Below are 23,305 nucleotides of genomic sequence, written 5' to 3' on the forward strand. Positions count from 1 at the left end.
TATCAGTCGGTAATAAAAGAAAGTTTTTCCATTTCCAGCTGCAGATTAATACAAAATATAATCAACTACTAAATTCTGATGTATTATAATAAATATCAGCAGTGACATCAGTGATGCTCAAACGTTAATGCTTTAATAATTATAATACAGTGTTTATATTATATATATTATTCCAGAAAGGACCATCCTGCATTATGAGTACTTTTGTTTTTGATATAGTTTGATGCTAATATTTATTTATTTTAACTCAAGTAACATTTTGAAAGCAGGACTTTTATTTTGTAACAGAGAACTTTCACTTTATGTTCATGCTTTTACTCTTTAAATCTGCCTTTTGTTCCTTCAGTTGGACTTTTGTGTTTGTTTTAAATCTCTTGAACTTCTGGACAGTTTGTGACGTTACAACTAGTTTGGAGCCAATCGAGGTTCAATATTTAACTTACAGAACTGTGATCATATTTATAGATTCTGTTATTTTATATTATATATATATATATATATATATATATATATATATATATATATATATATATATATATATACACATCCAAGCAGAGTGTTTTGTATCTTAGATCACGTCTGGACGAGATCTTTACATTAAAGATCTGAATATTTCGTCCTTTGCCAGCGTCTCTAAAGCTCTAAAATACAAAAACTAAGAATATTAAACCACCGACTGCTGACGTGTGGAGGGTCAAACGAGGGTCGAACCACAAAACGGTTAACAATCATCAAATAAAGTCCTGAAAAGAGAAGTGAAACCGGTCACTGAGCAAAAAATAACCAATAAACCCACAGAGTGTGAATTATATTTCTGGATCTGCTGCTGATAAAACCATAAATATTTATAAACATTAAATACACATAAAGATATGAAGCAACATTTATTTACAGACATTTGAACTCATCCTGTGGTCACATGATAGAAACATATTTTACACTTGTTGTTTTATCATTTGATAATAATGTTAAACCATCTTTGTGATGTCATGTATGTTAGAGTCCAGCTTTAATAACAAATAAATAAAGTCCACAAAATGTCCACAAGTCTCTTATTTTGAAAGGACAGGACTGACGTCGGTCGGGGGTTAAATCCGGACGGTGTAGGAGTCGGAGTGGGTGACGTATCGGACCCAGCGCTGCGACGGGCCGGGCTGGACGGGCGACAGGCGCAGGAAGCGGATCTGCAGCCCCGTGGCGGTGAACTTGGGCAACTCGAAGCTCAGACCGACCGGACCGACTTCCAACATGGAGGCCGAGCTGAGACCGGAGACCTCCAGCTGGAACCAGGAGGAAGGAGATCAATGAGGAAGAGTCCAGACTTATATATTAGCAATATTAGTATTAGGAACATTTTTCAGTATAATGAAGTTCATCACAACACAGAAGGACGTCAATAATACACAGACAGGAGGATCAAACAACAACTGAACATTCATACACATATAATTTATGGCAGAGCTGTTGGGTTAGATTACACAGCTGTTCCTAATAAAGTGGTGAGTGTGTGTGTGTGTGCACATGTGCATGTGTGTGAGTGTGCACGCGTGTGTGTGTAAGTGTGTGTGCGTGCATGTGTGTATGTACGTGCATGTGTTAGTGTGTGTGTGTGTGTGTATGTGTGTGTGCGTGTGTGTGTTAGTGTGTGTATGTGCGTGTGTGTGTGTGTGCATGCACGTGTGTGTGTGCATGCATGTGTGCGTGTGTGTTAGTGTGTGTTAGTGTGTGTGTATATGTGTGTGCATGTGTGTATGTGTGTGTATGTGTGTATATGTATGTGTGTGTGCGTGTGTTAGTGTGTGTGTGTATATGTATGTGTGTGTATATGTATATATGTGTGTGTTCACCTTGAACAGAGCAGACAGTTGTGTTCCTCCGGGGAATCGAGGGATCTGCCAGACGACGGCTCTGCTCTGCGGCCTCAGCTCGGCGCTCTGATCCGGGCTGCTGAGCTCCTGCGACAAACTGAACCAACAAACAAACAAACAAACAAACAGTTTCATTTACACCTTCCAGACCATCTTCTCCTCCACAGCGACCTGTGAAGACGAAACCTGTTGCTTCATTTAACGACGTCAGAAGCGTCAGATGACCCCGGAGGAGTGTCGGGGTCATCAGGGTCACCGGGGTTCAGGTGATGAGCTGAGGTGAAGCAGTGAGGCAGAAAAGCTTTCAGACGTGAACACGCTGAAGGTGATTTGATAGATAATCCCGCTGAGGGCTTTCAGCTGATGTCATTTTCCACAACACTGCTTCACTCCGCAAATCAAACCAGCAGAGAGCCGCAGACCCGACGCTGTTCTTATATGTTGGCTGTAAATTCAGCCGTGTGAGATTCACTATAACAATAATAAACGCATCATATAAAGTTACATTATATAAACCTTCAGGAAACAGGAAAATATTCACTTCACTGTAATATAAGCAGCACATTCTCACGTTAGAGCTGTTTTTACATGAAATAAATGACTTAAAGGATTACTGGATCATCAAAATAGTTGTATAACAGCTGGTTAATATTTTCTCCTGCATGTAACAGTCTGTGTGAAGCTTCTATTCAGCTTCATCAGTCTGAGTTAGTCATATCAAGTGGATATCTGACACATTTACAGTCTTTTTAGCATCAAATTCCCTCTTTGTGTTTCCTCGGACAGTGTTTCCCTGTTGAGCTGCAGGTGGAAGTATAGTAACAAAAAGAGGGACTTTGGCACTAAAAAGACTGTAACGTTGAAAGATATCTACTTGATTTGACTCATTTGGACGCTGAAGCTTCATATTAGCTTCAGACTGTGGATTTTGTCCTCCATCACTTCCATTGTAAGGTCATTATGAAAAACAACAGCTTTAAGCTCCTGACTGTTGAATAGAAGTCAGATCAGGGTCACAGAACAGCCTGATACTCACTCATGTGTAATATTTTACTGTGTATTGATAATTATCTGTTGTTTGAAAGAGAACTGGAGGAAAAGTTTTCTTAAAAATATTAAAGCTGGATCGACCTTCTACGTCTTCATGCTGCTCTAAAAATAACAAAACAATAAAGCAAAAATGCCAAAAATTCTCTGGTAGCAGTTTGTCAGATGTGAATATTTTGCTATTTTTCCAGTTTTCTATGATAATAAACTCAACATGTTTGTGTTTCTGACTGTTGATCGACATGTTGTACGCTGATCAATCAATAGATTATCCTCACAGTTCAGTTTGATGAAATACAACTTTACAGCTAATCAGCTCAATAGAAACTAAAACTATTAAAGTCTTCAAACAGAGTCTCTCTTCTAGACCAGGACCACAGGACGGAGGAGTTCAGATCATTTATAACTAATTTATGATTAATCAATTAATTTAGATCCAACTGATAGAGAGGAAACCTTCTCTGAAGTCGAGCAGCTTTCTGCTCTACATGAACTAACATCTCTACCTGCTGCTGTGTAGATCACATGACCCTCCATCCATCCATTTGATTTCCATGACTTTACATAACAAATTAAGAGAAGCTTCCTTCTGCTCTCGCTGATGCTTCCCCACTTATTTAACGTTGTTTTCTATTTAAAAAAAAAAAAACTTTAAAAATTTCCTCAAAGAGAGACGAGGAACTCATCACTCACTTCCTCCGCCTCACCTGTAACTTCCTGTTCCATGTTTCAGAGCGTCGATTTAACAACAACAACACACGAAAATATCACACAAGAGTCATATTCAAATATAAAAAAAACCTAGGACGTGAGGAGGAGTCCGGACTCGGGACTGTGAGGCCGCAGCAGTTTTACATACGGACTGATTTCCATAACAAACATCAGTTTTAGGAGAGCAGCAGCTGATTTGAATGGGAGCGTCTCACCTCACAGAGCCTTTAGGAACAGGGACGGTGGCAGACACGTTGATGGCAGCGCTGCAAAAAAAACAACAAACCAATGACATCATCGTTATTATCATCATCAGCTGACACTAAAGCGTCGCTGCTCAGGTGTCGGACTGGTTGATATAAAGTTTGGTTGTGACAGCTCGTCTCAGATTAGAAACTGACCTCTTCGGTGGCAGATCGCAGCGCAGCTTCAGGTACATCAGCAGCCTGCGGAGACGGATCAACAGCCTCGTTTTTAAAAATGACACCACACATTTTATATATATATATATAACAACACTTAAACACCTCCGATTTCACGTGTTAGAATTACATTTACGCCTACGAGCCACAATTAAGAGTGAAGAGACATGAAAACACACGTCAGTTTGTGTTTGGTTAACTGGTTTCAGGCTCTGAGATGAATTTAAACTCGACCAGCGACGGAAGAAAGATTCACATCGTTTACTTAAAACTGCATTAACAGATTTTTTTGACCTTTTGGGTTGAACACAACTCTGACTCATCATCAGGTTTTAAGTTGATATGTTCAACATGTTAGCAAACAGTTGATTATTTCTACATCCAGCAGTTACGTAGCAACATGATCCTCCCATTGATGATGTCAATAATCACATGTGGGGTTCCTCAGGGTTCTGGTCTCGGTCCTTTATAGTTTCAATCTGGTTAAAGCTGCCTGAACTTGTTTTCAGCAGAATAGTCTGTAAAAACTACTTCTGTCATATTATCAGCTTATAAAGTAGTTGTGGCTAACATGTTAGCAATCAGTTGTTTATTTCCACATCCAGCAGTTACGGAGCAACATTATCATTCATGTGGAGTCGTGTTTCTGTCCACCTGGTGAATGTAAGTCCAATATTCACTCTCTTTTAGCTTCTGTTTTTACTCTCTACCAACTCCTGAGGGAAATATCTGGCTCTTTAGCTGCTAAATGCTCCACTATGTTCACCAGCTAGTCTACAGCTAACTGTTAGCAGGTCGTGTACAGCAGCTTTTTACAGCTTTTACTCTCTGAAAACGACGCTATGAGACGCTGAGAGTGAACCAGAACAGTATTTACATTTCATAAATATCTCTATACAGTAGTTTTTATTGTCTGTCCTTCCCGTCCTGGTGAACAGATACAGCAGCTGCCTCTTGTGTTCAAAATCATACTAAAGTAAAAGTATTATTATTAGCAAAATGTATGAAAAGTAAAAGTATTTGTTGTGCAGACAAACAGCTGCTGTGATTGTTATTATCATATATTATTGGATTATTATTGTTACTGATTCATTAATGTAAATGTAGCGTTTTAATGTCTCAGTTGGTAGACATGTTTTATTAACTGATTATATGTTTGTATGTGAAGTTTTAAGCTGCTAGATGAACATAGTGGAGTAAAAAGACTTAAGTGACCATTTAGATACCAGTTAGTTTAATTAATAAACTCATATCAGTGTGTGATGAGTCTCATGAATCAGCTGTGATGTGATTGTGTGTTAAGTTGAGAAGATCTCAGTGGTAGTGATATTAGTAGACGTAGACGTGCTTCGACGTCCTCCAGCAGGTTCTTTGTTTTGCTTTCTTTCTCCTTCCAGGAATTTTCCCTCTCAGACAGTAACGCTGACTCGCTGGTATAAACATCCCTTCATTGTCTTTGTGTGTTAATCGCTGGAAATACAGTTTGTTTATAATGTAAACAGAGAAACGCTGCAATAAAACCACCTCACACTCAGTAACACTAAACTATCCGTCTGACTACTCAGCATCAATAATCAGTATATAAACATTTAACACATGTTTATAATGTAGTTATATTTATAACAGTATTAATTATAACTTTCCTTTGAAGACATATTATATCATTACAACTGTTCATACAGCAGCTTAAAACATTAATAAACACTTATATCTACATTATAATGTGTTATAAACTATTTATTAACTGTTTACACACTGAATATTAATGTTAGATATGAGGATTTAAAGTGTTGTAAGTTTTCTACGTCTCCTCCTTGTAACATTTATTTATACTTTTATATTTTAAGAACATCACTGCTAACGAAGCTACGCTAACTCTGTGACATATTATTTAACAGCTGCTTCACACTACGAGCCTCCTGCTGCTTCCTCCTTCTGTCACATCTGTTTTATTTCTATGATGTGGACTGTGTCTTTACAGTAAGTGTATGAACTCTCTACCGTCCTCCGCTGTCTCTCTCGACGGTCGGGAAGAGACGGAAAGGAAGAGCTGAGGGCAGATCGTCAGCCAGCTGGTACTGCATCACCGTTTGCTGCGACAGGAGAAGAAGAAGAACAGAGAGAGAGAGTTAAAAGATCACGGATCAGGATTCTCACTGTTCATACGGACTCCTGACGGCTGTCTGAAGACAATCACTGCTGAGGAAGACTGCGACAGAAAGCTCCAGAACAAGTACTAAACTGACCTGGTGTTGGCAGCTTGGTGACGTAAACAGACAGTAAATCTCAGCTGGTGTTTTATTCAATGAAAAGTTACTAAAAGATTAACGAGAGTATGAAATTACAGCTGGTTAACGAACTCGTTAGCTTAACGTTATGTCTCAAGCTAATTACAGTAACTTCAATAAGACGTAAACTTCACACACTTTATTAAAAAGACATGTCTGTTCCATTGATTCCTGTCTCATAACTGTATAGAAGCCAGTATATAACAGGAGTTCAACTTGAATCCACTCTCAAGATATTGATTTAATAATGTTTGTCTATATCTGAAAGAAAAGAAACACAAGATTAAATGAACACAGAAGATTATTCTCATATCTTTAAAAAGGAAATATTATAAATTGTGGTGCAAAAGAAACTTCTTACTAGTTCTGCCGCCACCGTGTAGAAGTGAAAGAATGAACGACAGTGAGGTGTTTAAACAGGACTAGAGTGCTAATGAACCAACCGACCAATCAGTGAGAAGGAAAAGGGACGGCAGGAAGTCAGGTGACGGAAAAGGAAGTGGAAAGAATAAAGTAAAACTAGTGAATCTTTACAACATCCAGTAAACAAAGTTAAATAAAAGTGGATGTTGAACACAGCTAATAGACTCTACGTCCCCTCAAAAGGTCTAGAAGTTCCTCAAATATGAACTTTGAGAAATCTGCAACGTTTCAAACCTCAACGTGAAGAACAGCAGCAACACAAACACAAACAGACATGAAACCAGACGACAGACGAGTGATGAAGAGCGAGAGCGCCTCTTCCTCCCTCACCTCTCCCTGGCTCGGACAGAGTCGGAGGATCCGGTGACTGTCGAACTCGTCCAGTTTTACCGCCTGATGAAAGCTGCACTCGTCCACACGGACGGCGGCTCCGTAACCTGGAGACGACAAACAACAGTCAGACGCTCGTTTTGTTTCCTGATGTCGGACTCTGAACGCTGCTGGTTTTAATAATTAAAGTGTTGTTGTTATTTCAGACACTCGGGTGAATGAACAGATGTGGTTTACATCTGGCTGAGATCTGATCACAGCAGCTGATCCAGATGTGGACGATCAGTTCTGTGCGTTAACATCTGTTTGTCTTGATCCAGATCACGTGTCTATCTATCAATAAAACTCTCATTTCCACCTTTAAACAAACATCTGTCCGCTTAATTTTTTGTAGATTCTGACATTTATTTATCCAGTTTTTCTCTTTTCCATTGTATTTATTTTTATTCCTGCAAAAGGGAATCTTTATCCATCTCTCCACATCTAAACATCAATTTCATCTTTGCATCTAAGTTAAAACACATCCTGTGAAAAGTGACTGTTGCGTAATAATCTTCCTATTTAACAAACACACTGAATGTTAAGAAGTAAATTATTATTAATGAATCCTACAATAATCCAACATGAATCAACATCCGGCTCTCAGAAAGTGTTTTAACACTTTTAAATTCACCTTGAAAACAACTTGAATAAAAACTATAAAGACGCGTCGTTTGTGTGTTTTCGTCTCTTCATGTGAAAAACAACCGCAGGAAATTAAAACGTTGGAGGAAATGAAGTTCCTCCTGTTTTTAATAAAGCTGACAGGATAGAAACATGTTGTCTGTCAAACTGGTTTTAATGCTGCGCTGGTTTTATCCAGCAGGGGACGGACGTCATGTGACCAACTGGTCACATGACAACATGAACCAGTCTATTTATATTTATATTAAAAACTAAACTTAAAGGATAATTCTGGTGATTTTCTACTGATCGACAGGACTAATAAATACAGAACAGAGCAGAGCAGAGTAGAGCAGAGCAGAGCAGAGTAGAGTAGAGCAGAGTAGAGTAGAGCAGAGTAGAGCAGAGTAGAGCAGAGCAGAGCAGAGCAGAGCAGAGCAGAGTAGAGTAGAGCAGAGTAGAGTAGAGCAGAGTAGAGCAGAGTAGAGCAGAGCAGAGCAGAGTAGAGTAGAGCAGAGTAGAGCAGAGCAGAGTAGAGCAGAGTAGAGTAGAGCAGAGTAGAGTAGAGCAGAGTAGAGTAGAGTAGAGCAGAGTAGAGCAGAGTAGAGTAGAGTAGAGCAGAGTAGAGTAGAGCAGAGTAGAGTAGAGCAGAGTAGAGTAGAGTAGAGCAGAGTAGAGTAGAGTAGAGTAGAGCAGAGTAGAGCAGAGCAGAGTAGAGTAGAGCAGAGTAGAGTAGAGCAGAGTAGAGTAGAGCAGAGTAGAGTAGAGTAGAGTAGAGCAGAGTAGAGCAGAGCAGAGTAGAGTAGAGCAGAGTAGAGTAGAGCAGAGTAGAGTAGAGCAGAGTAGAGTAGAGTAGAGCAGAGTAGAGTAGAGTAGAGTAGAGTAGAGTAGAGCAGAGTAGAGTAGAGCAGAGTAGAGTAGAGCAGAGTAGAGTAGAGCAGAGTAGAGTAGAGCAGAGTAGAGTAGAGTAGAGTAGAGTAGAGCAGAGTAGAGCAGAGCAGAGTAGAGTAGAGCAGAGTAGAGTAGAGCAGAGTAGAGTAGAGTAGAGCAGAGTAGAGCAGAGCAGAGTAGAGTAGAGCAGAGTAGAGTAGAGCAGAGTAGAGTAGAGTAGAGCAGAGTAGAGCAGAGCAGAGTAGAGTAGAGCAGAGTAGAGTAGAGCAGAGTAGAGTAGAGCAGAGTAGAGTAGAGTAGAGTAGAGCAGAGTAGAGTAGAGTAGAGTAGAGTAGAGTAGAGCAGAGTAGAGTAGAGCAGAGTAGAGTAGAGCAGAGTAGAGTAGAGCAGAGTAGAGTAGAGTAGAGTAGAGCAGAGTAGAGCAGAGCAGAGTAGAGTAGAGCAGAGTAGAGTAGAGTAGAGTAGAGTAGAGCAGAGCAGAGTAGAGTAGAGCAGAGTAGAGTAGAGCAGAGTAGAGTAGAGCAGTAGAGCAGAGTAGAGCAGAGTAGAGTAGAGCAGAGCAGAGCAGAGTAGAGCAGAGCAGAGTAGAGTAGAGCAGTAGAGCAGAGAAATGATATAATATATGTTATTCGTCATTGTTCTGTGTGACTTTATACTGATGTTATTTACGATGTAGCACAAAGTCCAGATGTTGTTTATCTGCAGCGCAACAAGCTGTTGAAGCTGTAAACAGAACTGAACAGAACTGCTCTCCTGAGACTGAACACATGATGCTGTTATTAATGTTTGGAGTCGTTTCTAAACAAACTAACGAGACTAAACTCTTCCTGATGAGGGAACATGTGACCCAGAATCAGATATATCAGGCTTTGATACACAATACTGGTTAGTAGATCAGTTCGTTGCTGGTTTGGATCCAAACATGAAGAGAAATATAGAAAATCAGCAGAATGATCCTTTAATCTCGTCGTGTATCTCGTTTCCTCTGGTTTGTGTGTGTTTGTGTGTAAACTGACCTCTGAGCTGTGACTTGCCGATGCTGAACTCCTCGTTCAGACCGATTCTCATCTCTGTTGACAGAAGAACAGCAGCGTGTTAGAAAAGTTAGAAAGTGTTCAGTCAATGTTTCTAGAATCAGGTCGAGCAGAAAAACATCTTCTGACATCAAGAGAAAACAAACAAATCAAACTGTTGTGATCTTTATTTATTCTGCATGTTCACATCTGCAAACATCTGGAGCCAGATGACTAAAACTCTGTAGATTCATGACTAAGACTGTGTGTCTTCTAGTCAGACTTTGTACGTTCACATGATTCTATTTATACATTTCAGTCATTGTGAAACTTATTTACGCTCCCACAACGTGCTATAAATAGATGCAGATCCTTCATCAGCTGTTTTCATATCAGTTTGCAGCTTTGTTGCAGCAGTTTGTTTTTTTTTTATAACTGTCAATGAAACAAACCGGAAAGAACGAGTTCAGTTCCACCGACTGTGCAGCACCAGCAGAACAGCTGTTGCAACACAAAGCTTATCTCACTGTAAACTAGAGAAGAACAGAGAGCTGCACACACGTGTCTCCTACGGGACATGTACAGCTTATTAAAATGAAACAACAGCTGATCGTTATGTTCTAAATCAATAAAGGATTAATTATCAGAACATAATGTGCAGCTGTTTTCCGCAGTTTAATTTTCTCAAACATCTCCAGAGAACCATCACACTGATGACACGTTCAGTTTATTAAAACGTTTCAACATCAAGACGATTCAAGATCATCGTTAATTAATCTCATGGATCCGTAAAACCATCATCATCATCATCATCATCACTGACTCGTCATCGCTTCAGACATCAGAGACGTGATCAATGATAGTTTGTAGAGTCCCTTGTCAGGGACGCCGTGGTGACGAGATAAGATATTTGTGGATGACGCTCATCTGTAGAGCGTACTCTACTCTACTCTACTCTACTGTACTCTACTGTACTCTACTCTACTGTACTCTACTGTACTCTACTGTACTCTACTCTACTGTACTCTACTGTACTCTACTGTACTCTACTCTACTGTACTCTACTGTACTCTACTCTACTCTACTCTACTGTACTCTACTGTACTCTACTCTACTCTACTGTACTCTACTGTACTCTACTCTACTCTACTCTACTGTACTCTACTGTACTCTACTGTACTCTACTCTACTCTACTGTACTCTACTGTACTCTACTCTACTCTACTGTACTCTACTCTACTCTACTGTACTGTACTCTACTGTACTCTACTCTACTCTACTCTACTGTACTCTACTGTACTCTACTGTACTCTACTCTACTCTACTGTACTCTACTGTACTCTACTGTACTCTACTCTACTCTACTGTACTCTACTGTACTCTACTCTACTCTACTGTACTGTACTCTACTGTACTCTACTCTACTCTACTCTACTGTACTCTACTGTACTCTACTCTACTGTACTCTACTGTACTCTACTCTACTCTACTCTACTCTACTCTACTCTACTCTACTCAGCTTCACCAGGCTAGGATCATTCGGGATGTTTTTACCCGCAGAGGTCTCCTCCTCTCCAGAACAAACGGACCCGGTGATTACAGGTAAAAACACTGAATAAAACTGTTTCACCTAAAAAAATCAATATTTCTCCGACGATGTTTGGTGACCACCGGACTTCCTGGAGGGGCTGTTAGCCGAGCTGCTGCTAACGTTTGTCCAGTTTATTTCTCTGATAACTTAAGATCCAGACGTCCAATGACTAAAATCCTTCTTCCGGCTAAAAGATAAAGTTAAAAACCACCTAAATTTATCATGAAAATGTGGCTTAAAACTGAATAAAAGTCCATTTATAACAGTTTGTGTGGAACAACCACAACGCCGATGTATTATCTTGTATGTGTGTAAGTTACTCTTTGGTAGACGCCATTGTAGCGGACAAACACAGCGCCGCCGTATGCATCTGGTGCGTGTTTACTCTTTGGTAGAGGAGGTATGACGCCATCGACAGGCGACCAAATGAAACGGTCCGTTACTTTGATTAAAAGTAACATTTGGGATAATGTAAGTACAACAACATATATAACAGGTCTAGTTGTTTTTAGACATTTTAATGTGGAATAATTACATATTATAGCTTTAATGTCATGTTGATATTAGATTAAACCAACACACTGGTTACCTGGAAACACAGCTGCTAGTTTAACATCCTCTATGTTACGTAGTTCAGCTATTACAGTATTTACGGTATTTATTTCAGGCAGCATCACTCTGGTTTTAATGATGTTTGGGGAGATGAAGCATGTGGTTTTGGACTTGTGGGGGGTGGTGGGGGGGGCGGCTGGGACTCACCTGAGCAGCTCGGCATGTAGCACTTGACTCTGATCTCTCCCTCCACGTCGGCCTTCATTAAAACTCCCTGCAGCACAAACACATCAGATTAAACATCTTTCAACGCCGCGGGTCGTCGAGGCGTTTCAGACGATTTGTTTGATTTGTTTTTTTTTCACGCTGATGTTGTTTACTCACGTTGGAGCCGATGACGACCGACATCCTCTCGATCACGTCCACAAATATCTCGCTCTTCCCTCCCTGGAAAAACACACACACACACACACACACACACACACACACACACACACACATACACACACACGTATGGAAACTGTGAGGTCTGTTCCTGCTTTCATCACTGATGATCAGAATAGTTTGTTTCAGGAAGTCGACGGTCCGGCTGGGATCAGTGTATTTACTGGAAAATATCAGTCATTCCACAAAAACTCCCAGTTTAAAAAAAACTGCTGCAGAAAAAAAAAAAAGTACAAAAATAACAAACTCAGAGTCACTTTTTATCCTTTTTTTAAGCCTTTTAAATTATATCCTGATGATTTTATTTAGTCTGCAAACAAATGTGTGATTTTGGCTCCATTTGTTTGTTTGTTTGTTTACATTTTGAGGCTGATCACATGACATGCAGAACATGTGAAGCAAAACATCTCTTTTCTGAATTCAACAGTTTGTTTTTGCCAGTTTAAGGTTGAAACTTTTCATCACTGATTATTTTGTTTCTATAATTAATCGTTTAGTTTGTGACCAGCAGCCCAAAAACCCCAAAAGAATCAGTTTAAAATGATTCAAACAAACAGAGAAAAGCAGCAACATCAGAGAAGCTAATTATCAAAAATATTTGCTGCTTAATAAACTCGTTATTAGATTCACAGACTCATTATTTCACATCTCCTGATAATTTAATTCATTCTTTAACCAAATTTGGTGAATAAAACATTTGATCTTCTGTGTAGAATATTAAGTTTATCAACACATGCTGCCAAATTCAAATGATTATTTATTCATATTATGGTCATAATATTCCCAGAGTTCAGGTTTATTAACATTAAAATAATAAAAGTAGAGTTATGAGTGTTTTTTATTCTTCTTTGGTTAATTTAATAAGATCTTTGTTCTCTTCAGTCTGTTCTGAACACGTCTGATGTGTTATTAAATATTATTGATCACATCAGTGAGTCCCCGTCCTCCCAGTGCGTCGAGCTGCTCTCGTGTCTGGTTCGTTCGTGTCACAAACGTCCTCACTGACTTTTCTGAACTTCATATTTAAGTGAAGAGGAAGATGTGAGTAACGTGTGAGAGTACCTGCTCTCTGCTGGACTGGATGGGTCTGGTGGCCGCGGAGCTCGGAGCCACTTTACTCTGCTGCGTCTCCGCGCCGAACTGCAGCAAAACAACAACAACAACAACAACAACAACAACAACAACAACAACAACAGGTTAAATACAGGATCTCAGACATTACATTCAGATCAGGTAACAAACTCTCTTCACTGCTCTGAACTTGCTGTAAACCTGATGAAGGTCACCTGTTCACGAGGAAACTCAACCTTCCTGACATTTCATCATCATCATCATCATCATCATCGACGCCCCTAAAACGTCCATATGCGGCGAGCTGCTCTGCTCCGTTTCATTCATAAAACTGCTCTCATAAAGAGTGAGAAGACGTATTTGAGGTTTCTGCTGCAGACACGTTTATCAGTGCAGCAGCTGCACTGTGACAGAAATAAAGAGGAAACGTCTTTCTAAAGCAAAACCACTGATATGAGAGGAGGTCATGTGACGTCACAGAGATATTAGAGGAGAGAATATTACAGCCGTAACACGACAGCAGGAATAATTACAACAAGATGAACACGTTTCAATGTTCATTCTCCTGACTGATGGTTGAAGACACACTTGTAATAATTGTGAACTCGTCCTTTAAGCAAAAAAACACTAAACAGTGGAAAACAAGTTCACACAAAACTACAGTAATCACAAATAATATAAATATTACAATAAAAATGTCAAACAGATTCTAAGAGGAAGCTTTTATTTTGTACTTCCCAACAGGAAACAGTCTACATGGAAGTGATTTATGATGTTTGACCAGCTGTTTACTGCTGACAAACATCTGGAAACATGATGATCATGAACAGAATATTAACTTTACGTTAAGTTTGTTTTATTTATACGTTACGTACTAAATTCATTCAGATGAAGACATGATGGTTTCAGGTCAGTTGAGTGTTTTTTCTTGAGTCTGTTCTTGGTTTGTTTAAAAGGTTTGAACAGGTGAATTTTGTTCAGAAGAAATAAAAAGGAAAAGAAAATTGGTGAATGCAACAGAGTCTCTGGTAAGTGCCACTTAAGAGAAAATCTGTCTGAGTGTTTCCTGCTCTGATGTCACGATGACCCTCTGATGTTTTTCTGCTTCTAAAAGCAGAAAAACCTCAGAAACAGTCTGAGAGGTTCCGTCTCCTACATCATATAAAATAATAATCATGTTCTGCTTTGTTTTACTCGTTCCCTTCCCCGGTGACCTCTGACCTCTTGTGTAACGGCCTGCTGTTGTGTGTGAAACGTACCAAGCCGACGTTGCTGAGGTCAAAGAGGCTGAACGGTCTGGAGGAGACGGCTTCGGTCTGGATGAAGTTCTTCAGGACGTCAGAGGACGTGGTCTGGATGTAACCGTAGTCCTGACAGACACAGACAGACACAGAGAGATTTATGGTTTCATATCATCCGTCTGAGTTTCCTCCTCCTGTTAAAGCTCACTCTGACTCCTCTGTGTTTACAGAAGACAGACTTTATAAAGATGGAGGAGCTTCCTGCCAGCTTTATTGAAAGAAGGTCTTCAGGAGCAAATATTTATCAAGAACCTCAGAGACGGAAACCGGCTCCGAATCTCACAGTGACACCGTTTCGTTCTTCTTTTAGGACCAGAAATAAAAAAACCTTTGATCTACTTTCTTAAAGGTGAACCGCAGCGATGTTCCAGGTGTGTAAAAGGTCGTATAAAGTGGCTCCACAGTGAGCTGATGATGTCACTGATGATGTCACTGATGATGTCAGCCTGAGAGCAGTTTTATGTTTGAGTGTCGTGAAGTTGAGGTCAAAGGTCGTTACCAGTTATTGATTCATGTATTTGTTTGTTTATGTGTTGTTGTGTTAATTGTTGGGAGATGATTCATGGCTGATGTGAACTTTGCATTTTCTGCTTTATGGTCGACTTTTCACACAAACATTCAAACTTTGTTCTGAACCGTTTGTGATGAAATAAAACCTCAAATTCAACAGTTCTACTAAAATCTAATAAATATTTCTTTCAGCCTGCTGGAGGTGATTTTAGGTTGTTTTAATGTATGTTTGCTTATTTGTTGTCTTAAATGAATATTGTTTATTACATTACAAGCAAAAAAAACATTCCAGTAAAATCTGCAGATTAAACGTGAGCCGGCTTATTAGTTATTAATTATTATCATTAATTTACTGACGTTTTCTCAGCTGTTTCCTGTAATTGTGAAGCTCCAACATCTCAGTGACTGAGTGTGTTTAGTGGTTAAATTAAATCATGATGAAGAAGAAGAGAAACATGTAGAAGCCCTGCGTTAGTTTAGATGATCAACAACTAGAGTCTGGTGTCTTATTTCACTAGTTTATAGAGATTATAATCAACTTTTACACCATAAAACATATATTACTGCTTTGAGCCTTCTGTAATTAGCTTATTATTAGTTTTGGCTTCATGTTTTTGCAGAGAAACAGAAAGATTAGTCAAATTACCTCCAGACACTGTTTACATGTTATATTCTGCATTTTGAACTTTACAACTGTTTAATATTACAAACTGAAACGTGCACCATGATGTAGGAATAAACGAGCGTGTTTTGCAGCCGTGATGTTTGTGCACACAGACTCACCACCACCTCATCCAGCAGCTCGTAGATGAGGGCGAAGTTCATCTGCACCGACTTCTCCGACAGGCTGCCGCAGTAATCTTTAACCAGAGCCGTTAACCTGCCGAACCGTCACAACAACACACACACACACACACACACACACACACGCCTGCACTACATATTTAACACTTATTCACTAGAGTGTCACATTAAACAGACAGAGAGGATGATGATATAAAGATCAGTGGTGGAATATATATACTGGTACAGCTGCTCTTCAGATCAATATGTTAAACGTTATCAGTAGAGCTGCAACGATCAGCTGATTAACTGACGAGTTGATCGAAAGAAAATTAATTAGCAGCTATTTTGATGATCGGTTCAAGCAAAAATACTCAAACTTTGATGTTTCCAGCTTCAACTAAAGTGACAATTTGCTGTTTTTCTTTATTCTATATGACAGTAAATTGAATATCAAAAGGTTTTAGAAAAAACAAGCAAACTCATGACATCACAGAGGACTTTTACATGTTTTGATACCATTGATCACTATTTTTTTTAGCATTTCATTGATTAATCAAGAAAATAATCAGCAGATTAATTGATAATTAAAATAATCTCTAATTGCAGCCTTAATCATTATAAAGTCTATTCTGGGCTGCAGTGATTAAATATATATATTTTTACATGCAATTAAACTGCAGCTTTAATAGATACATATAATAAAATAATAACAATAACAATAATAATAAATATATAAACCATCATTATGTGTTTAATACAGTAAATTATTCTTCTGTTTATCAGAAGCATCGTTTTGAACCCGGAGACAGAAAGCTTGTTTCCATGGTGACACGCTGTACCTGTTGAGGAACTCAATGAGGGTGAAGGGGGAGGAGTCAGCTGTCGTCGTGGCGACCCAGTAGAGTCCTTCCTGTCTGATGTGGACGAAGTGAAGATCTTTGTGAGTCTGTGGAGTGAAAACACAGGAAGAGACGACGAGTTCACAGCCCGTCCGACCTTTCTGTGAGTTTATTTGTTGTTTTAATGGTTTTGACAGTGTAGTTGTAGCTGTTCTTAACAACAGCATCCTCACACCCACACAGACAGACACACACACACTGTGTTACCATGACAACTGGAGGCTGGTCTCCAGTCAGCGCTGTGACTTTCTCATAAAAGATGCTGACAACGTTGCTCCCTGCTTCTCCGCGGACTGGTGGTGAAGTTAAGAACTTTTATACTTATATATATATAAAAAAAAAAACAACAAACAGAATCTGAGCTGCAGAAACAAACATGTTTGTTAAAGTAGACCAGAAACCATCTTGTTTGTTAGTATTTGTGCTGTTTTCTCTGCAGATGCGGGATGTTGCACAGTGAGGATACAGTCTTTATAGATGAGGTGGTCGCCCTTTGAGGACAAGATGAAGATCTGAGAGATCATCCTGCTGACAGACAGAAATAAATCAACCGTAGCTCAAATGTTTCCAGGATGTTTTGAAATGCTGCTGAATAACATGTGTGATGCAGCAGCGACTCCTGCCGGTAAATACAGGCGTCGACGTGTTTAACAGTCTGGTTCCTGTTATTTAAAATATTATTTATGTTTGAGTTTAACTACTTTTTACATCTCTACAGTATCACTTTATATGTCTTGTGCCTGATGAGGATCATTATATCAGTCTGACACCGATATGTTCCGTTTCATCGTTTAAAGAACCAAACTACACTCAATATTCTGCTAATTTAAAGTCTTTGTTTATGTGGAAAAACATACTTGATGACATGATTCCTTCCGTCCTTTTAACATCCGTATATCACGCAGGTAAATTCGATATATTAGTTATGCATCATGCAGTTTATTGATCATTTATTCTCTAAAATCTTCCACCGTGGATGAGGACAGTGATGCATGAACCGAACCAGACATCACATTTATAAGATATTGTGTTTAGTGTTCGCACATAAAACTTCTGCCGAATTTATCAGAGGTTCCGGACGACTGAGTGAAGTTTTAGAAAATGTTTCTAGCGGGTAAAAAAAAGTTTGAAATTAAGTCAAATCACGTTAAATTGGAAGAATATGTATATCAACGATCAGCACTTTGAGTAGATTTAAGTTTCCTTTATTACTGCTTTACTTACCTGCAGGAGACTCGCAGTGAAACACAGGTAGAGGAGTCAAAATCTTAATTTAACGCTACTCTAATTAGAATAAATACCTAGTTTTAATAGTAACTATAAGTTACTAAACCTTAGATGACAGTAAAAGCTATTTTACTAGCTTAAACTGGCTTACCGACCGTAAATAACTGGTTATTTTAGCATCTTTAAGCCTCTAATAACTCACACGACAGTATGTCATGATACACTGGTCGATACTGACGCATTTATACAGATAAAAACATTTACTTAAAGCATTAAAATGCAACTTATCTCTGCATTAACTAACGTTAGCTGTTTGGTTCTCAACGGTCGTGTCTACACGGTAACCCTAGCTTTACGAAACTCTCGCGAGATTTGCAAGGAATAATAATAACTTTAACCACTACGTTTCCAGTAACGCGAACCATGATCTTTCCCTAAACTTAACCAATTGGTTTTTGTGCTTTAACTTAACCAGACCGCAACCTCAGCGTTGTCACATCATTAATCATCACATAAAACAGTGAGACGAGAATATGTTGAAACGTCTCGCGAGAGTGTAGCAAATCCAGGGTTACCATCTAAACAGGACCGGTCTGCTATGTGACCGTGGATGTGTTTCTGACAGACCGGCGTTTACAAACCGGGTCAGCGGATACACTTAGCTCACAGCGCCGCCGTCCGTACAGGCGGATATGTCCATTAAACATGTATTTACTGTATATAGCACATGGATGTATTATGATATAGCGCTATTCAAGCATAACTACGGAAGCCGGAAGTCGAGAATGGCCGTGCTTGCAATTATCTTTTTCAACGCCGTTAACTCGAGCTCATGATTCACTTATCTCATCATCTCCATATATATATATAAAAAGCTCGTTTTCTCGTGATAACGGCTTAATTTATCTTGTTATAAAGAGAAAACAAAACGCCGATAATTCAGTTAAGAGTTAAGTAAAAAAAAAAAAATAATAATAATAAATAAATAAATAAGATCGTGTAAAGCAGACAGAATGCTAGTAAAAGAACAAACCTGCAATATAAAATAAAATATAAAACAGATAAAAGTGCTAAACATATGGAAGTGCATACGAAAATATTAAAATTACACGTTTTAACAGAGTTACTTAGATCAAATATTGTGTTTTTCGCCAAAAAAATAGCGGATAGTAAAATATATCTGATAATAACAATAACAGGAAAAGAAAAAGTAAGGCCGTATCATGGTGCATATACATATAAACACAAATTAATAAAGCAAACAGACAGAAATACGATAATATAAGTTTTATATACAGTCTGAATTGTTTACTTGCAGTTAAGGCATCCAAACAGCAGGCGGCGGCGCAGGCGGGAATTCAACCGGAAGTAATTCATGTCAGGAGAGACCATTTCCCCCGTAACATCGGCTTCTACCGTCGCAGTAGTTCACCATGAAGTAAGTAAACATTTTCACTATAAATTAACATTTTTTCATTCTCTCTACCGTCGGTTATTTCGTCGTGGCGTCTGTCCTCCTTCTCCGGTGTGCGTTACGCCGCTAGCTACTGCTAAAAGCTAACGGTAACGGAAATTGTTGATACGTAAAGTTAACGTTCTCTTTACGCCGAAAGCCGTTTGAAATCCGACACATTAACGATTCCTCTTTATCACACTTAACTCAAACATAACATCTAATTTAGTTATTGTGAGTTTTCAAGAGCAGATGTGTAAATCGGTCTTCACCAAGCAGCTCGTATTTTATTTAAATCAAAGTTTTTTAACGTGTCTCAGGCCGCCGGTTATCGAGCTGTTAAAGTGAACGAAGGTCGTTTTTCTCGGTTGATTTGCCGAACTAAAACGTGGATTCTTACCTTTCATGAAATGCTTCAATATTGAATTATATCACAGTAGTTTACGGTTTCTGTCAAGAGGGAAACATGAAATTGGACATAATCTGAATGGGGTCTGGTGTGACAGTTGCTCCATACAGAGATTAGCTAGTAGCTTCCTGTAATCTATAAAACATCTGGAGATTGATTGATCGATTCATATATTTATAGCTGCAGCTCTAAAATCAATCCAAATCACTTTGCACCACTGTACATGACACAAAAACACACAATTATATAATTATCGTGTTGTGTTTTTAAAAAAAAACTAATGGTGCGTTCAGGCGCTCCTGTATATTTCAGAGACTATCAGTGGGCAGCTGCCTTCAAATACCTCTCATTTATATGGATCTGTAGTGTTTTTTATGATATATTTTTATCAATTTATATTGTTGTATTATGCATCTATACACAGCACTTTATAAAGCCTTTTATCTTTACTATTACTACTATTATTATTATTTTTATAATTGTTATTATTCCAATCAAAGTGTTTCTAATGTATGTCATATCTAATAGGCACACAATTACCGCCCACTAGATGCACCTTTCTAGTTAATGGACCAAATATGGCGTCACCCATGTCCCTTCTTGGACAACAATTGGCCTGAAGTCACATGACCATATATCCAACCCGTCTTTGTAGACGCCCCATTGGCTGATATGTCAGGATGTATATGATTGGTTGTCTTTTATATATTTTTTTACTTTACTTACTTAATTTAAATGTTTGTGGATGAGCAGCTCTGAAACACTGTAGTTTTATTTAAAAGTTCAACATTTTCTCTTCTGCTCTCAGTCCGCTGACGAAGGTGAAGCTGATCAATGAGCTGAACGAGCGTGAGGCCAACCTCGGGGTGAAGGATTCGGTTTCCTGGCACTCGGAGTACAAAGACAGCGCCTGGATATTTGTTGGTAAGATAATCGAACACCTGCAGCCTCCTCAGCTGAATCATTTCATCTTCCTGCTCTCTGATCTCTCCGTGTGTTTCCTGCAGGAGGATTTCCTTACGAGCTGACTGAAGGTGACCTCATCTGCGTCTTCTCTCAGTACGTACCTGCACACTTACCTTACTCTCGTCTTCTTCCTCTACATCCAACAGCAATTATAAAAAAAAACAAACCTACTCTCTGTGCGTCCTCTAACAGATACGGAGAGATCGTTAACATCAACCTGGTGCGAGACAAGAAGACGGGGAAGTCCAAAGGTTTCTGTTTCGTCTGCTACGAGGACCAGAGGAGCACAATCCTGGCTGTGGACAACTTCAACGGCATCAAGGTGACACAGCGTTACTGTCTGTAGGTTCTGTAGTGTCTCTGCCAACACTAAACGCTGTGATAATAATCAGAGAGACACTTTATTAATCAATGTTATCTGATCAGCTGATCATATGTCGTCTGCTCATCATGTAAGTGGGTTTCTCGGCCGCCGCCGCTGCTGCTACGAAACAAGCAGAGCACAGCCGGCGTCTCCGGCTAAAGACGACAAGACAACAGGAAGCTGAACACGAGCAGAGTTTCCATCCTAACGTGGTGCAGATTTTAACCAAATTTGTTTCCGTCTGCTGCTGCTGTCGTGTGAATATCAGGAGATAAACTAATTCTCCAGTCAGTGCCGTTAAACCGTCGCAGAAGAAGAAGAAGACGCATCATTAAAGGAGCGTCAGTCAGAGCTCAAATGATGGAAAACATGACGTTTCTGTTAGTTTGATGTGTTGTTTTCATCTCTTCAGTGACGTTTTAGGTCACATGATTCATTCATTCAGTCTGTTTACATTTGATTTTAATCCACACAGCTGCTGTTACTCCTCAGACAAGAGGAAACAATATTCCTCCTGCAGCCTGAAGCTTCCTGTTTGTGTTCAGACTAAACTGATGAGATAAAAACATGAAGACTTGAACTTTACTCAGTTTGCATATTTTAGTTGAACGTGTTTAAATAAAGTAGAAGAAGAAGAATGTTTGATTTTCTTTTCGTCTGTCTGCTGTCAGATTAAAGGTCGGACCATCCGCGTGGATCACGTTAAAGACTACCGTCCTCCCAAAGACACGGAGGACATCGATGACATCACCAAACAGCTGCGGGAACAAGGCTGCGCTCCCAAAGCGCCCGAGGCGTTGTCCTCCTCTTCCTCGGAGGAAGACGAGCGGTACAGCGTCCCCGTGAAGAAGGCCAAAAAAGGTGAGGTCACTTCCTGTCGTCTCCTTTTTCACCCGATTGCGGGGGAAAGATTTTTCACTCTTCCTCTTTCTGCTCTTCGTCTCAGACAAGAAAGAGAAGAAGAAGAAGAAGAAAGAGAAGAAGGAGAAGAAGAAGGCGGAGAAGGAGAAAGAGAGAGGAAGCCGTGCGCTGCACTCCTCCTCTTCCTCGCCGCCTCCTCCTCCTCCTCCTCCTGCTGTCAGAGTCAAAGAGGAGAAAGAGGACGCCGCCTACGACAAGTACAACCACAGGGGGGCGCCGCCGCCCGGAGGACAACAGAACGGACAGAGAGCGAGGGAGAACGAGAGACTCAGAGGGGAGGACGAGAGGAGGAGAGAGACGGACAGAGGAGAGAGAGACGAAGAGCGGAGGAGGAACCGAGAGAGCGACAGAAGGAGAGAGACGGACAGAGACTACGACAGAAGGAGAGAGTTTGACCGAGACGACAGAAGAAGAGACACGGACAAGGACAGAGATAACGACAGAAGAAGAGAGACGGGCTGGGACAGAGACGAGAGAAGAAGAGACGCTGAGAGAGACAGAGAGAGAGACAGAAGAAGAGAGACGGACAGAGACGACGATAGAAGAAGAGAGATGGACAGAGACAGGGACAGACCCCGTAAACACTGAGACCAGCTGTACACAGACAGAAAAGAGAAGAAGAAGAAGAAGAAGAAGAAAACGTCCTACAGTAAATCGTAGAGGAGGAGCCACTAATTAGTCTCTTGATTTAATAATTAGTGCTCTATGAAGCATGAATTATTAAACTGGAAGCACTAATTACTTATTTTCTCTGCTGAGTTTTGTAGAAATCTGACCAATGAACTTCCTGTTTTTGTTTCTTCCTGTCCAGTAAAGTTTGTGTTTGTAAAGTTTAGATTTTTGTAATAAAAGATTAAAACATGTTTAACCTGCAGTTTATCAGTGTTTTTTATATATAAACTGGATTTAAAATGTTATAATTCCTTTTAAAAAAGTGTTTTTGCATCTTTTAACTCAGACCTGAACATTTCAAAATAAAAGCAGATGTTTGACTCTTAAGTGCAGCTGTCGACCTCACGGTGGCGCCGCAGGAGAAGAAGAAGTCAGGATGTTATTAAACCTGCCAGCTGATGTTTCTACTGTCTGGTGACGCAGCAGATGATCAATATAAGTCTCAGTCAGAGCTGCAACGAACAATCATTAAAAAAATATTGA

At 39.6% G+C, this 23,305-nt stretch overlaps 2 protein-coding genes and 1 long non-coding RNA gene across 7 annotated transcripts; 2 read left to right on the forward strand and 1 right to left on the reverse strand.

Annotated features, from left to right (window-relative positions):
- Positions 1–871: 871 nt before the first annotated feature.
- Positions 872–20,053, reverse strand: ap4m1 (adaptor related protein complex 4 subunit mu 1). 4 transcript variants are annotated; one of them, XM_044371777.1, is made up of 16 exons: positions 19,891–20,053; positions 17,277–17,335; positions 17,018–17,103; positions 16,751–16,857; positions 15,909–16,005; positions 14,574–14,684; positions 13,306–13,383; positions 12,184–12,246; positions 12,007–12,073; positions 9,660–9,713; positions 7,090–7,196; positions 6,050–6,141; positions 4,028–4,072; positions 3,842–3,892; positions 1,848–1,965; positions 872–1,280 (listed from the first exon to the last, which is right to left on the reverse strand). In XM_044371777.1, exons 2-16 carry the CDS (start codon positions 17,332–17,334, stop codon positions 1,089–1,091), a joined length of 1,326 nt encoding a protein of 441 aa, XP_044227712.1. In that variant the 5' UTR covers position 17,335; positions 19,891–20,053; the 3' UTR covers positions 872–1,088. The 4 variants fall into 4 exon arrangements, with proteins under 4 accessions (XP_044227712.1, XP_044227711.1, XP_044227709.1 ...); XM_044371776.1 differs by lacking the exon at positions 19,891–20,053 and adding an exon at positions 18,342–18,580; XM_044371774.1 differs by lacking the exon at positions 19,891–20,053 and adding an exon at positions 18,035–18,580.
- LOC122996183 lies at positions 6,131–7,458 on the forward strand. Its single transcript, XR_006406951.1, has 2 exons — positions 6,131–6,281; positions 7,032–7,458. It is a non-coding gene; the product is annotated as an uncharacterized LOC122996183 (long non-coding RNA).
- Positions 19,369–23,018, forward strand: rbmx2 (RNA binding motif protein X-linked 2). Of its 2 annotated transcripts, XM_044371779.1 has the most exons (7): positions 19,369–19,475; positions 20,708–20,823; positions 20,907–20,958; positions 21,058–21,187; positions 21,901–22,090; positions 22,176–22,586; positions 22,620–23,018. In XM_044371779.1, exons 1-7 carry the CDS (start codon positions 19,471–19,473, stop codon positions 22,736–22,738), a joined length of 1,023 nt encoding a protein of 340 aa, XP_044227714.1. In that variant the 5' UTR covers positions 19,369–19,470; the 3' UTR covers positions 22,739–23,018. The 2 variants fall into 2 exon arrangements, with proteins under 2 accessions (XP_044227714.1, XP_044227713.1); XM_044371778.1 differs by having other exon boundaries at positions 22,176–23,018.
- The last annotated feature ends 287 nt before the right edge of the window (positions 23,019–23,305 follow it).

This window comes from Thunnus albacares, chromosome 13 (assembly GCF_914725855.1).
Source record: "Thunnus albacares chromosome 13, fThuAlb1.1, whole genome shotgun sequence".
Taxonomy (NCBI): domain Eukaryota; kingdom Metazoa; phylum Chordata; class Actinopteri; order Scombriformes; family Scombridae; genus Thunnus; species Thunnus albacares.

Coding starts and splice junctions, on each gene's coding strand:
- ap4m1 (XM_044371777.1), bottom strand. CDS start 17,334: ATGATCTCTCAGATCTTCATCTTGTCCTCAAAGGGCGACCACCTCATC. Junction 7,197..9,659: donor CGGCAAGTCACAGCTCAGAG/GTCAGTTTACAC, acceptor TGTCGTCTCCAG/GTTACGGAGCCGCCGTCCGT. Junction 1,281..1,847: donor AACTGTCTGCTCTGTTCAAG/GTGAACACACAC, acceptor TCCTGGTTCCAG/CTGGAGGTCTCCGGTCTCAG.
- rbmx2 (XM_044371778.1), top strand. Junction 20,959..21,057: donor CTCATCTGCGTCTTCTCTCA/GTACGTACCTGC, acceptor GTCCTCTAACAG/ATACGGAGAGATCGTTAACA. Junction 22,091..22,175: donor CGTGAAGAAGGCCAAAAAAG/GTGAGGTCACTT, acceptor TCTTCGTCTCAG/ACAAGAAAGAGAAGAAGAAG.